The 13,828-nt window shown below is 33.4% G+C and overlaps 1 protein-coding gene and 2 long non-coding RNA genes across 3 annotated transcripts; all 3 read right to left on the reverse strand.

The window, feature by feature from the left end:
- Window positions 1-761: 761 nt before the first annotated feature.
- LOC127157493 (uncharacterized) lies at window positions 762-5,183 on the reverse strand. Its single transcript, XR_007825923.1, has 7 exons — window positions 5,026-5,183; window positions 4,250-4,333; window positions 3,666-3,962; window positions 3,554-3,589; window positions 2,170-2,461; window positions 2,035-2,070; window positions 762-1,606 (listed from the first exon to the last, which is right to left on the reverse strand). It is a non-coding gene; the product is annotated as an uncharacterized LOC127157493 (long non-coding RNA).
- A 1,912-nt stretch (window positions 5,184-7,095) lies between these two features.
- LOC127157487 (uncharacterized) lies at window positions 7,096-9,252 on the reverse strand. The gene is made up of 4 exons (XM_051100752.1): window positions 8,956-9,252; window positions 8,309-8,391; window positions 7,770-8,051; window positions 7,096-7,583 (listed from the first exon to the last, which is right to left on the reverse strand). The coding sequence occupies exons 2-4, from the start codon at window positions 8,379-8,381 to the stop codon at window positions 7,336-7,338; spliced, it is 603 nt and encodes a 200-aa protein (XP_050956709.1). The 5' UTR covers window positions 8,382-8,391; window positions 8,956-9,252; the 3' UTR covers window positions 7,096-7,335.
- Window positions 9,253-11,296: 2,044 nt separating this feature from the next.
- Window positions 11,297-13,790, reverse strand: LOC127157490 (uncharacterized). The gene is made up of 3 exons (XR_007825921.1): window positions 13,720-13,790; window positions 11,720-12,010; window positions 11,297-11,439 (listed from the first exon to the last, which is right to left on the reverse strand). It is a non-coding gene; the product is annotated as an uncharacterized LOC127157490 (long non-coding RNA).
- Window positions 13,791-13,828: the final 38 nt, after the last annotated feature.

Genomic DNA, 13,828 nt, shown 5'->3' on the forward strand with positions numbered 1-13,828 from the left:
GAGATTTTCCTCTTTGTATGGCACATATTTTTTAGTAAAGCTGCTTTTTGAACAACATGCATTGTGAGGAGTGACATATTAATAAAACTGAATTGATTGAATGACAGAACCTGTCACTGCAAAATCTCTCCCTCATCACAGGTAAACACGTTACAGGTTATTAATGGATTGCATCACCTCTAAATGCACACTGAGTAATTGCACGTGTCAAAATATAAATGCAGCTTGTCGAAAATTTTCCATCTCAAACAATATAAGCCTCCACCGTTAAGCCTCGAGCGAGGTATTTCCATGCTGCCTTAGGGACCCTTTGCTGTGATAAACATGTCATTAAAATAGTTTTGTAATCATTGTTTTTTCATATGGAAGGGTTAATCTGTCAGGATCTCACCCATCTTTTTCCACTTGTTTACATTCACTAGGCTCAATAAAAGTCATCAAACAACACTCAATCAACAACAAAATGATGCATATATTCACCTCAGAAAAAAAAACACAATGCAAATAAGAGCACAATAGTTCATGCTGTTTATGTACATTCAGGTGCTGCTTAAAGTTTCATATGATAATCATTGGTCAAATACAGCTGATTTCATCAGGACACGCTCTCTGTTGGTAGAAAACTGAATTGCAACAGTTGCATTATATTGAGTTTCTGACTTCACCATTCCACAAATTAACTTTCCACCATTTTCACTAGGATAACTTAAACTTCACTGATGACAAAGCTGATTTAAATTAATAAGAGATTTCAGGCAATCTTTAGAGTTTTAATCATTTAATAACATTTCAGTCTGTCAATACAATTACTATGCTAATAAAAACAGATATATGACATAAAAACATACAATACTTACACAACATTTACTCTATAACTGTATTAAAAGACTTTGAAAAAAAAAAAGCAAAATATCATCTGATCCAGATACTTATGGCCACACTGATTAACTGGCTTGACAAATATATTGGTGTAACATTGCTGTGCACACTGTGCACACATAAAAAGACAAACCTGGGTAGTTTTATTTAACTAATTTATACACTTGTTAATATATGGCTGACTTAAAATGAACCCCAAAATAGGTTGTAAATCAGACACACAATTACCATAGGCATCAGCAATAATCAAAAGGTGAACCTTGAGCAATTAAAAACGTTTATTTTTAAATTATTATTTCAACTTATTAATAAATGTAATTTATTGAGCATATTAAGAAATGTTTATTTCCAACCTATTTTGGGTTTATTTTAAGCAAGTAACAATAGGCAAGTTAAATAACCAGAAGGTCAAAAACAACCCAATCACAGGGTTTGTCCATATTTCACCTAGGTCTGTGTTGTTTTTAACCCAACATTTTAGTGTCTATAGCAACTGTAGTTAAAGTGAACATCATGAAAAGTGAAACATTGCCTTCATGTTGTTTTTACTAATTATGTGTTGTCATCATTGGTTGTTCTGCACAAACACCTCTTTCATAATTTATCTGGACCCCAGAAGAGTTGTTGTTTTTAAACCTCTTTACATAAATGATTGCAATAACAGCGATGATGATGAATATGATGAAACAGCTTACACCAGTAATGACGAGGGCCTCAGATCCATGACCTGTTTGATACAGCATGTTTCATGAATAAGATTTAAAATTGAGAAAAGTCTATAATCTCTTTAGGTGCATTCAAATGCAGCCACAACTTGTTTAAATCATAAAACAACCTGAGCTATTGTACTTTTCACACAGTCAAATGTAATTTATTCTTGCAGCTTGACATTTAAGGATATTTCTAAAGTGATGTAAAAGCATTTTTCTGTTTTTAGAGTAATTCAAAACAGTAAACAAAGATCCATGATTATATTTGAATGTATTAACATTACCATCAGCCAGGTCATGCTATGTAACAACTTGCTACTGTTTGTTATGTACAGTAACAACAATATATATAACAACTACTTAACAGTAACCTATATTCATACTCAATAACTACATACTCAACAATCAATAATACAGAATAATAACAAAACATAATTTTTCTTACCAGGAGTTTCAGTGTCGATTAGAGGTATAACAGTCTCTGTTAACAGATTTGAAACCACTGTTAGTAGACTGACAATAAATGGTACAGCTGCAAAAATGTATTAATAATAATAAACAACAGTATTATATATAGTACCTCTTGTGTCCACAGTGAACTCAGTTTTTTTCCATCCACACTTTGTTTGCACAAAGAAAATTATTTTTTGTCATTTTTGTAGTTGGAGTGTAGTGGCATGTGAAGCTGCTTCTCTGCTCACAGGAGTTCTCAGGAAGCACGTGTTTACATATTACGGAGACATCATTATTGATGTATTTAAACATATAATTTGTAATGCAGCACTCAGTGCACAGCAGAGGGACACTGCAGTTGAGAGTTGCTTCTTTTCCTACAGATCCAGACACATCTGCACAGCTTAAACTGCAGAATTCTGAGGGGAAAAAAAGTTTATACCAGTTTAATAGATCAACAGAAAACTTTTTACACATCAAAAAACTAATTTTAAGTTGAAATGTGACACTTATGCAACATTATCACCACTTAAAAGCACTGAAAAAAAAGAGGCTAAAGTTTGTGAACAAACATGTGGCTGAGTAGTGATTTGTCGTTCATGAACAGTTAAATCTGAACAAATTTTTAATATGACTCAGGAACACTGAGTTGTCTCAGTGCAGAATTTGTTTATTTCAAACTTCCCATCACTATGGCTGAGTCAAAAAAGCCAAAGCACATATCTGTTTATTTAAATGTTGAATGTTCAAATTGGCAGGGCTTCAAACACATGTAAATAAAAACATTTTGTGATGATGGAGTAGTGGCCCAGCCAGGACAGTGTCATATCCGTCAACTGTCCCAAGCACCTTTCATGCTATGAAATACGCTAACTGCCATCAGATGGCCCTTATTGTCGAGCCCTGATCCCAAATATGTTGGCTTGGCAGTATAAATTAAATGCATAAATTTACTTGTCATTTAAACTGATAGAAACTGAAAGTAATAGACTTCAAAGATTTCTTATCCTGTGGCCTCCTCTAGCAGACAGTATTACAGTTTCATCGCTTATCCAATGCAAGTCTATGGGATTTTTGGGTATTTGTCATTTTTATGAAAATCCAAACTTGTAGAAAAGATATACCCATCACTACCCTATTTCACCTCCCTAGGTTGGCGAAAGCGAAATCCACTACAGAAGAGTCAAGTTTTAAATAGGACAAATATCGAAACTCTTTGGTCATTTTTAAGCGAGATGCTAACGGTCTAATCAGATTCAATGATCTATGCTAAGTTATGCTAAAAGTGCTACCGCCAGACCACCAGAGATCGGCTGAATGGATATGAAAACGGTAAAACTTAACTGTTTAACTCTAGGGGAGTTGGAAAATGAGCCTATTTTCAAAAAAGGTCAAGTGTTCCTTTCTCAAGCCAATATAATGATTCCTTCGAAATAGGTTTTCCATTCTGAGGTATCCTCATTTAATCCTCAATCAAAAATAAATATAATATAATGTAACATCTTTCTTACCAGGAGCTTCAATGTCAAATTCAGGTTTAATGGGCCCTGTTAACAGATTTTAAACCACTGTTAGAAGATTAAAAAAAAATTGCATTATAAACATCAGTATTGTATACAGTACCTGTTATGTTTACACTGAATTCTGCTCTTTTTACTCCACACTCTGTTACTAAAACAAATCTGAATTTTCCTGTCATTTCTGTATTTGGAGTGTAGCGGCATGTGAAGCTGTTCATCTGTCCACAGGAGCCATCAGGAGGCTTTTGTTTACAGATTTGTAAGTCATTATAAATCTCGGGATACAGAAATATGTACATTGCAATGCAGCAGTCATTTCTCTGCCGAGAAACTCTGCAGGTGAAAGTTACTTCTTCTCCCACAGATCCAGTCACATCATCACAGCTTGGACTGTAAAAATCTGAAAAATAAGTTTATGTCAGTAAAAACAATAAAACTAATTTGGGTAATTTTACACATTATGAAATTCAATCAGTTTCAAGTTAAGGTGTGTCATTTCTATGGTAGCATCATCAAACAAAATTGCAAAAACAATGATTGCTTCCAAACAGATTTCCAAAGACTGTGTACAATTCTTAATCTACCACGTGACTCTGGGTCACATACTGCAGTCATAATATGCATAATACAGCAGGTTAAATTATCTTCATAAAAAGTCTAGAATTTGAGAATAGTGTATTCTCTTACCATCATCAAATGCTTGACAGACAGCCACGAAAGTCCAAACCAGTAAGAACAGTGACACAACATTATCAGCACTCATGACTGTTTCTGCAAAAAATAAAAGGAAAATATTTAGATGTAAAGTGAAACGTAACCAACCATGGCTAGAGACATTAGTAGTTTATACAAAAATTTTAACTCAGCCATCACTTTGTCATTTCAAGTATGACTTACTTTCTTCTGTGAAAAATAAAAGTGGATAGCCTATTATAAAACAATGCGTCAGTGTTTTTTTGCCCACAGTCATGCTTGCTTTTTAAATGCCTTACATATTCTTTATTACAGTCCCTAGTAAAAACTGAACTCAAATCGTGTTTTGTCTTTACGTGGCCCTGTTCAGACAGGTATACTGCTCTTCATACTTTAATATTGTACATATCTCATTTAAGGTACTACCGAATAAAGTTTGATATAATATTGCCCTCTATGTAAATATGCTTGTACTCCATATTTACTGTCTGTGCGTTTTCAACTGTGAACTGCTAAACCGTACTTTCACTTTCAGTATCACTCAGATTCAGTGCTGTTTTCTCTTTCTTATTTGATGTTTAAACAGCAGAAACGGATCAATAAGCGTCACGTGTAGGAAACTGATCAGTTTTATCGCTTTCATATGCTTGTATTGTTAGTATTATAGTCACAAACATGGACATCTGAACTACACTAACGTTACATAAAACAATATCGCTCCGTTCGCGATTCGACACAGAACAAATATAATAAACATTATCTATACTTACTTGAATAGCGTTATGCCCACCGACTCTGCTTCTTAAATTACTCATTTCCAACAGTCTAAGTTGAAATTGCAATGTTTTGTTTGTTGAAACGGAGGCCTCTCGAGGGAAGAGAAAATGGACATTCACTGTATTCCATACTCGCTACAAGTAACTGCAGACCAGAGATCTCCACAATGGGGCGTGAACTCCAAAAGTGGGCAGAACCTCCAAAATGGGGCGGGGTCTCGTCGCTCACAACTTTCACCATTGGCTCTGACAATTGTTATTGACTTACATTTCAATATAAAACTTTATACATTAAACATTGTTTCTAGTTAAGCTAAAATAAAATAAAATATGCTATATAAATAAATATGCTCAGTGTGAGCAGAGCCCCAAAGCTCATGGTCAGTGGTAAACGTGATTTCACCAAGTACAACATGTTCCTTTTTTTTTTTTCAAATGCTTTATTAACTACAAATAGCATGTACAATGCCATAGCTCACTGTATAACAAAACACATTTCACATGCCTCAGAATATAGGAACAAGTAACAAGGAGAGGAAAACAAAACAAAACAAAACAAAACAAAACAAAAAAAAGCGTTTACCAACAAATATATCTTACACAAATATTTACATTCCATATGATATTACAATGAAATGTTAATACAGAAATATACTTTGCAGATTAGCGTCATTAAATAACCTTATTTTATGTGAAAATGTTAAGGGATGAGCATATATTAATAGTTTTAATCGCTTTACTATTTTTAGATTTTGACATAGGTACAACATGTTCCTGGAGCAACATCCTTGTTGACCCTGGTTCAACATTCCAATCAACCAATTAGAATCACCCGTGAGCTCTTCCGCGTTGAAATGGGGGAAATGTCAGGGAAATGTGCAGACATATATTAATGAGTACTACAGCTATGTCATTGTAAAAAATCTATCCCTCATCACAGGTAAACAGGTTACAGATTTTTAATGGATTGCGCATGTCAAAATATAAATGCAGCTTGTCGAAAATTTTCCATCATCTCAAACAATACAAGCCTCCACTGTTAAGCCTCGAGTGACGTGTTTCCATGCTGCCTTAGGGAGCCTTTTGTCATTGTTTTTTTCATATGGAAGGGTTAATCTGTCAGGATCTCACCCATCTTTTTCCACTTGTTTACATTCACTAGGCTCAATAAGAGCAAGAGTCATCAAACGACAATCAACAACAAAATGATGCATATATTCACCTCAGAACAAAACACACAATGCAAATGAAAGCAGAATAGTTAATGCTATTTAAGGTGCTGCTTAAAGTTTTATATGATAATCATTGGTCAAATGCAGCTGATTTCATCAGGACACGCTCTCTGTTGGTAGAAAACTGAATTGCAACTGTTGCATTATATTGATACGACTTGAGCAAATATGAGTTTCTGACTTCATTCCACAAATTAACTTTCCACCATTTTCACTAGGATAACTTAAACTTTACTGATGACAAAGTTGATTTAAATGAATATGAGATTTCAGGCAATCTTTAGAGTTTTAATTTTTAAACTGGTGAAACTTACCCATCAACATGTGATGATGGATCCAGATATTCATCTTTAAAGACACCCCCCTGTTTCAGCACTGGTTAGTTCTCACTATAGTTTAGAAAAATTCTGTAAAAGTGGGCTGAAGATCTGTCAAGTCTGAAGCAAAAATCATCAGCAAAATGTAGAAAATAGAGCAAAAAAGCTCAAAATTAACCAGTTTCTCCAACAATTAAGATGAATGCATTTTTCCTTAGATATCTTTAATATGGATTTAACATCATCCGCTGCTCAATACTTCAGATAAAAAAAGTTTGGCTCTACGCCAGAAACACAAACTATATAATGCTTACAGGAAAACATCTTAAAATATAAACAGAACTACCACAATTCTTTATTCATTTCAGTGTTTTTATTTTAATAAGGTGCTGTATAAAACCACACTGTTCAAACTATTAGAAAATTCCATCTGCGGAATAATACAAGTAAAAATAATTTCCATATAGAAGTTATATTAACATTTACCAAGTACAAAATTGACATTTATTATAGACTTTCCTTGAGAGTCAGTAAAAAATGGTTTTGGTTTTACTATGTTGACACTTTTTGTGCCTCTTAATGCCTCTGAATGTTCAGTTATATACTGTATATACTGATACACTGATCAAACATACAACATTATTTGTTTAAAAACATACAGCCAGCTTGTGAAATAAAAAAAGCTTGTGTCTTTTGTGAGCACCACATGGAAAAACAAATAAAACTCTTAGTTTCATACTGCTGAGTCAATACTATTATATCACATCTTCTGGATGATTGCTGTTGTACTCATCATGTCTGACAACCACAAACATCTTGTTCTTGGATCCAGAATGTTTGGTGAAGTTTGGTTTGGTTTTGTAAATGATAGTCATTATGATGATGATGAGGATGATTGCGAAACCACTCATAAGCGTGACAGCCTTCTCGAATTCAAGACCCGCTGCTGTCTCTGGTGGAGATGTTCTTGATGGGTTTTCTGGGTTCATATGTCTTAAGTAAACTGAAGAAATAATAAATAGTTTTATTAAATATATAACAAATTTCTTATCAGGAGTTTTACTATTATTGTCAAGTTAAATTGCCTCTGTTAATAGTATTTAAATCACTGTTAGCAGATTAAACATAAATGTACATTTGCAAAGATTTTACTTCATTATAAACAAAAATGTTACAGTGTATGAAGTACCTGTTGTGTTCACAGTGAACTCCGGTTTCTTCCATCCACAGGATGCTTGCACAAAGAAAGTGAATTTTTCTGTCATTGCTGTAGGTGGAGTGTAGCTGCATGTGAAGATTTTCCTCTGTTCACAGGAGTGCTCAGGAAGCACTTGTGGACACATTGTTGAGTTTTTATATTGAAACTTATTGTTTTTAATGCAACATTTATTTTTCTGTAGTGAGACACTGCAGGTGAGAGTGACTTCTTTCTTCACAGATCCAGTCACATCATCACAGCTTACACTGATATCTGAAAAATAACAATGTAAATCATAATGCACAACAATAAAAATCTGTTTAAAATATGGTTTTGATATCTTTTGAAACTCTATTTTAAAACAGTCTTGTGTTTGTAGCCATGTCAGTATTATAATTTATATAGATAATTTAAGAAATACAAAGAATATATTTTGAATCATACAAGAGGCAAAATAAAAGTTTCATATATCTATGAATCAGATTTCAGATTTAGTTCCTCTTCAAAATTCTCACAGTTTATTCTCTTACCATCATCAGCTTGACAGACAGCAGTAAAGGTCCAAACCAGAATGAACAGTTGCACAGCATTTACAGCATTCATGGTTGTGATTCTGCAATAGATAAAAAATGACAGAAATGTGCATCAGAAATAAAGTTAGGACTAATAAGGAAGGACTAGAGCTAGAGAATAGATAGAGAGTTTACAGAGGACAATTTACTAAAAACCTCAGCACAAATGTCAGCATTTATCAGCAAATGTTTGAATTAAACCAGTTCAATAGGAATATTTTAGGAAAAACAACAATGGACATTTTCTATGTTTTTTAAACATGTTTAAAATGACCCAAATTTCCCATGATTAAATGATGACAGAATTTCTTTTCTTTTTTTTTTTTTTTTTTTATTTTGTTTCTTTATGCTTCAAGAAACACCAAAATCTAATGCAGCTTTAGATGATTTCATCTAATATAGAATATGATAATTACAGTTCTTACATTATACTTCAAGTCTGAGAGTATAAGTTTTCTGTAGGCATTTTGAAATAGCTGCAAAATGTGTAAATCATATTATAAAAACACCATGCATGTATTAATGATTGTCCAGTAGTGTTATGGATGAGTAAGTAAAAAGATAAAAAGAGAATTATATCATGTTCAGAGAGAGTAATTGCTCACCTGGTGTCTGTATGTCTTCACCGTCTCGGTTCATTCAACTCTTGACTATCTCTTCTGCTCACACAAACCTGTAAATACTACACTACTACTAAACTTTCACTTTCAACATGACTCGTCCAGCCATCTCGTCAGATCTGATCTGCAGTCGGTGGTATTTACCCAGAAATTTTCCCTTCATGCCAAAATGATGATGACAGACCAAACATCATTCCAATACATGGCCGACGACAACTGAGCTACACAGAAAACATCGCAACACAACTAATGTAATCTACATCAGCTAAACTCACTTTAATGTCGTCAACTACTGTTCAATCTCCTAACATCAGATAAACTCAATTTAATGTCGTCATATATCCACTGATTCAACGTCCTAAAAATTGGCTCAATAATCAAAATATCCGAGACCAATCAACATCCCAAATCGTTTAATCCCTAACTGAGAAAAAAAAAATAACACTCAGCTCAAATTCCAGTCGACACCCTGCTGACTTCACAACCAGTGTTTGAATTGAGGGGGGCTCTGCCTCCCATAACCATAACACCCAAAAAATCTACCTGGTTTTTCAAAAAAATATAATACTTCAAACATAAAACTAGTGAAAATGAAAATGAAATAAAAAGATTCAATTAGCTGTATTAAATTTAGACCTGCTCACATTCATATTTTATTTTTAAGCGTTTTTGCAGCGTTGCGCATTATAACCAATCATAACCAATTGTGTGATAACAGCCTAAAATGTCTTATTATTCTAAGTGATTTTATTGATTAAATATAAGAATTTGATGATAATTGGATGAATTTTAGATAATGCACACTTTCAGAAAAAGGAATGGCTTTACAAAGGTTTAAAAAATGCCCACAAAAGGTCAAAAAAGGTAAAAATCACTTTAAACTTGTTTGAAAATATTAATTTACTCAGCTAGATATTTCACTTGATTATTTTGTATTTTGTACCTAATTCGCTGATCATCATAAAATAAGCTTTTATTGTAGAATTGGGTTTTCTCAATGATAACAAGGACAAGACAAAAATATGAATCATTGGGTTTTTTTGTTGTGTGTGTGTGTTGCGTGCTTTTTACAGTATAGTGTCCCCGTCACAATTCTGGGGCATAGGACCCACATCGACCACAGGGTTAGCACCCCCTGCTGGCCTTACTAACCCCTCTTCTAACAGCAACCTATAGTTTTCCCAGGAGGCCTTCCATCCAGGTACTGACCAGGCTCAGCCCTGGTTAGTTTCAATGGGCAACCAGCCTTGGGCTGCAGGGTGATATGGCTGTGGCAATACCGTTCAATCCAGTTGCTACAAACACAACTTAACCAGCCACACAGCTGCAGTTGGCAGTCAATATATAGTTTAAATTTGCACTAATCTGCAGTCTTGTTCTCGTTTCATGTATGTTTGGCTGAAGACAAATAAATAAAACGGCCTAAGCTATGATATCTGGATGCCATATACAAAACCACAACTGAAGACATGTCTTTTCCACTCTGACTCTCTCTGCTGCTCACACGACCACATAAAAAGAGACTAGTAAACTTCCAACATTCCAACACATGGCTGAAGAGAGCAAATAAATAAAAACACTCAGCCTATAAGCTAATGCAAAATCACAATTAAAGACATGTCTTTAAATGACTGTAAAAAAAAAGAGAAGCAAATATTTACAAAATTCAAACTGCATTTTACAGTATATAAATGCAGCCTATTTTTAAAAATATTTTGTTTGAACTGAATTATTTATCTTACTTTACACAATGTTTACTCAAACTATTTGCACTTTTAGGGCCACTTGTAGATTTTGGAACTGAATTATTATGTTAACATGGTCAAATAACGTCTGATTAATCGGGTTAGCTGATATATTGGTATATCATTGTCGTGTGTGAGTTCTACAGTTAAAATAAAGCATGTAATGTATTTCCCATTTATTTACAATCATTATTTACAAATGCTATTATTAATAAACCAATCTCTACTCTTGGTTTGTCATAATGAGCTCTAAATATTTGACTGTTGCTTGCTTTTGTCTGCTTTTATCTTTCATCTATATTTTTATTTTTAAAGAGTTAATTATACAGTAAACACAGTAACTCATTCCTCAGATCGCAGAAATCCTGAGAAAAAGAAAACACACAAATAAGGTTTACATACTGATCAGCTCTGTGTGGCTCTTAACTAACTTTACTAGTTTCACTGACAGGCCTATAACTTATCCATCACCATGTGATTAAAAAAAAAAAAAATCTTAGAGAGTATCACAAGTCTTTATTCATTTCATTACTTTACAAGAACAAGACATCTGTAAAATATACCAGTGTTTACAAATTACAAAAGAATACTAGCAGTAAAATTTGAATATGCTATATTATTACTTTGTAAATGCAAAAAAATTACAGAAGACATCCCTTAAAAGTCCAATCTTCTTCTGCTGTCTCTTGTTGAGATGTTTTTGAAACGTTCTGGTTGAATTTCTCTGAAAAAAAAGTGGGTTAAACTTAGACTGTTAAACCATAAACACAGTTTCAGGCAGCAGACAGTGAGATTCTGCACAGATACATCACAATATGATTCTTCTGTTGAAAATCTGATTTCTTTTTTCATTCCAATCCGTGTAAGTGTCCAAAGACCACAATCATAAAATGAATTTGCTTCCTAAACTTTAAACACTAAAATAAGTTTTAGGTTAAAGATTTTAAACTGTTAGTAGATTAAACATAAATGTACAGAATTATAAACAACATAATATATGGTACCTGTTATGTTCACTGTGAATTTTGTTTTTTCTATTCCACACCTTGTTTGCACAAAGAATCTGAATTGTTGTGTTATTGCTGTAGTTGGAGTGTAGCGGCATGTGAGGCTATTACTGTTTTTGCAGGAGTTCACCGGAAGCACTTGTTCACAGATCGGGTCGCCATAGATCTCAGGGTATTGAATCTTGTAATTTCTAATGCAGCAATCAGTGCTCTGCTGAAAAACTCTGCAGGTGAGAGTTACTTCTTTCCCCACAGATCCAGTCACATCATCACAGCTTACACTGATATCTGAAAATAACACTGTTTATTTTTATATAATACAGTGGCAAATGTCAGTAGTAAACACTTAATGTTTGACTGTTGCTTGTTTTTATCTGTAGAACCATTTTTACTCCTTGCTTCTTGCTGGCAAGAGTTAATTATACAGTAAATCTTCAATACAACATTAAACATCAAATGCCTACACTGTAAAAAACTATTTGTTGAATCAACTTAAAATAATTTGTAACATGGCTGCCTTAAAATTTGAACTTCAGTCAACTCAAAAAAAGTTTATTCAACTTGAAATGTTAAATTATACTAAGTGACAACTTAGATATTTGAGTTGAATCAACTTAAAATTTGAAGGCAGCTGGGTTACTTACCCATCTGTTAAGTTTAGCAAACACAAATATCTAAGTTGTTACTTAGTACAACTTAACATTTCAAGTTGAATAAACTTATTTTAGTTGACTAAACTTAAAATTTTAAGGCAGCAGGGTAACAAATTATTTTAAGCTGACTCAACAAATTGTGTTTTTTATTTTTTACAGTGTATGTTTTTCTGCAAAAACACTTAATCATCACAGTCAGTTACACTTCAGGAATTTCAGTCTGTCCATGTAGGAAGCCAAGGAGATTGCAAATCAGTTTTTCTTGCAAATGAAAGTAACAACAGGTGCACTGGAGAGACGACAGCAAGACAACCCCAAAAAGTTAATAGTTTTGCAGGTGGTGGCTACAGACAATTGCTCTCTATTTATCCTTCCTGGCTGATTTCTCTACTCTATTTCTCGGTCTCTCTTTTTTTCATACATGCCATTATTTGGTGTGACACTCTGGGTACAAATAGGAGTCACAAGGTATGCTTTTGCAGTTTTTAGGTACTAATATGTACACTTTAGATACCGAATCTGTACCTTTAAGGTAAAATGGAACCTTTATGTAAAAAAAAAAAAAAAAAAAAAAAGTACTTTGTTTCATGCATCTCACCTTCTAAAAGATCTTTCTTCCTTTCCATACTCTATGAAATCTGTGACTTGCTCAATAATTTGGAACAACCTCTTAAAGGGGTCATCGGATACTTATTTTTCACAAGTTGATATGATTCTTTAGGGTCTTAATGAAAAGCCTATAATATACTTTGTTTAAAAATTCTCAATAGTTGTGTAAAACAAGGCATCTGAGAATGGTTCGATTTGAAAAAGGGAATGTTATTTTTACAGATTAATTAAAAACCACTGCATGGATTTTTATCATTATAGGGTAGATTTGTACATACACTGACAACACATTAATGGTCAAATAACATAAATAACATAAAAGTGAACTTAGCATCCGATGACCAATTTAAGGTGGTTTTCAATTTACCCAAGAAGACTTGGCAAATTATTTAGCAAACCTGTCTGAGATAGAAACAAGTTATCTAAAAAGATAAAAACATTTTGCTCATTTTGCTGTTTGAATTGCAAATTGGTGTGTCTTATTGTATTATTTTAATGCAAACTGTTTAACCATTTACTGCATGTTGTTATTTTTCTTCTTATTTTATCATATGGCAGATAATGAATCTTAAGTCTCACCAATAGGCTTACTTCCGTATTGAGGAAAAAGGTGGATAAACACATTAAATTACACACATTACTCCCTGACCATAATGTATTTCCCTTACTGTTGTGGAATGACATTATCTTATATGTAGTCTTTCTCCAAAAATCTCACAGAGTTTACTTTCTTACCAACTTGACAGACAGCAGTAGAAAGCAGAATGAATAGTTGCGCAACATATACAGCATTCATGGTTGTGATTCTGTAATAAAAAAAAAAAAAAAAATACAAAATGTGCAA

This window comes from Labeo rohita, unplaced genomic scaffold, assembly GCF_022985175.1.
Source record: "Labeo rohita strain BAU-BD-2019 unplaced genomic scaffold, IGBB_LRoh.1.0 scaffold_109, whole genome shotgun sequence".
NCBI classification, from domain to species: domain Eukaryota; kingdom Metazoa; phylum Chordata; class Actinopteri; order Cypriniformes; family Cyprinidae; genus Labeo; species Labeo rohita.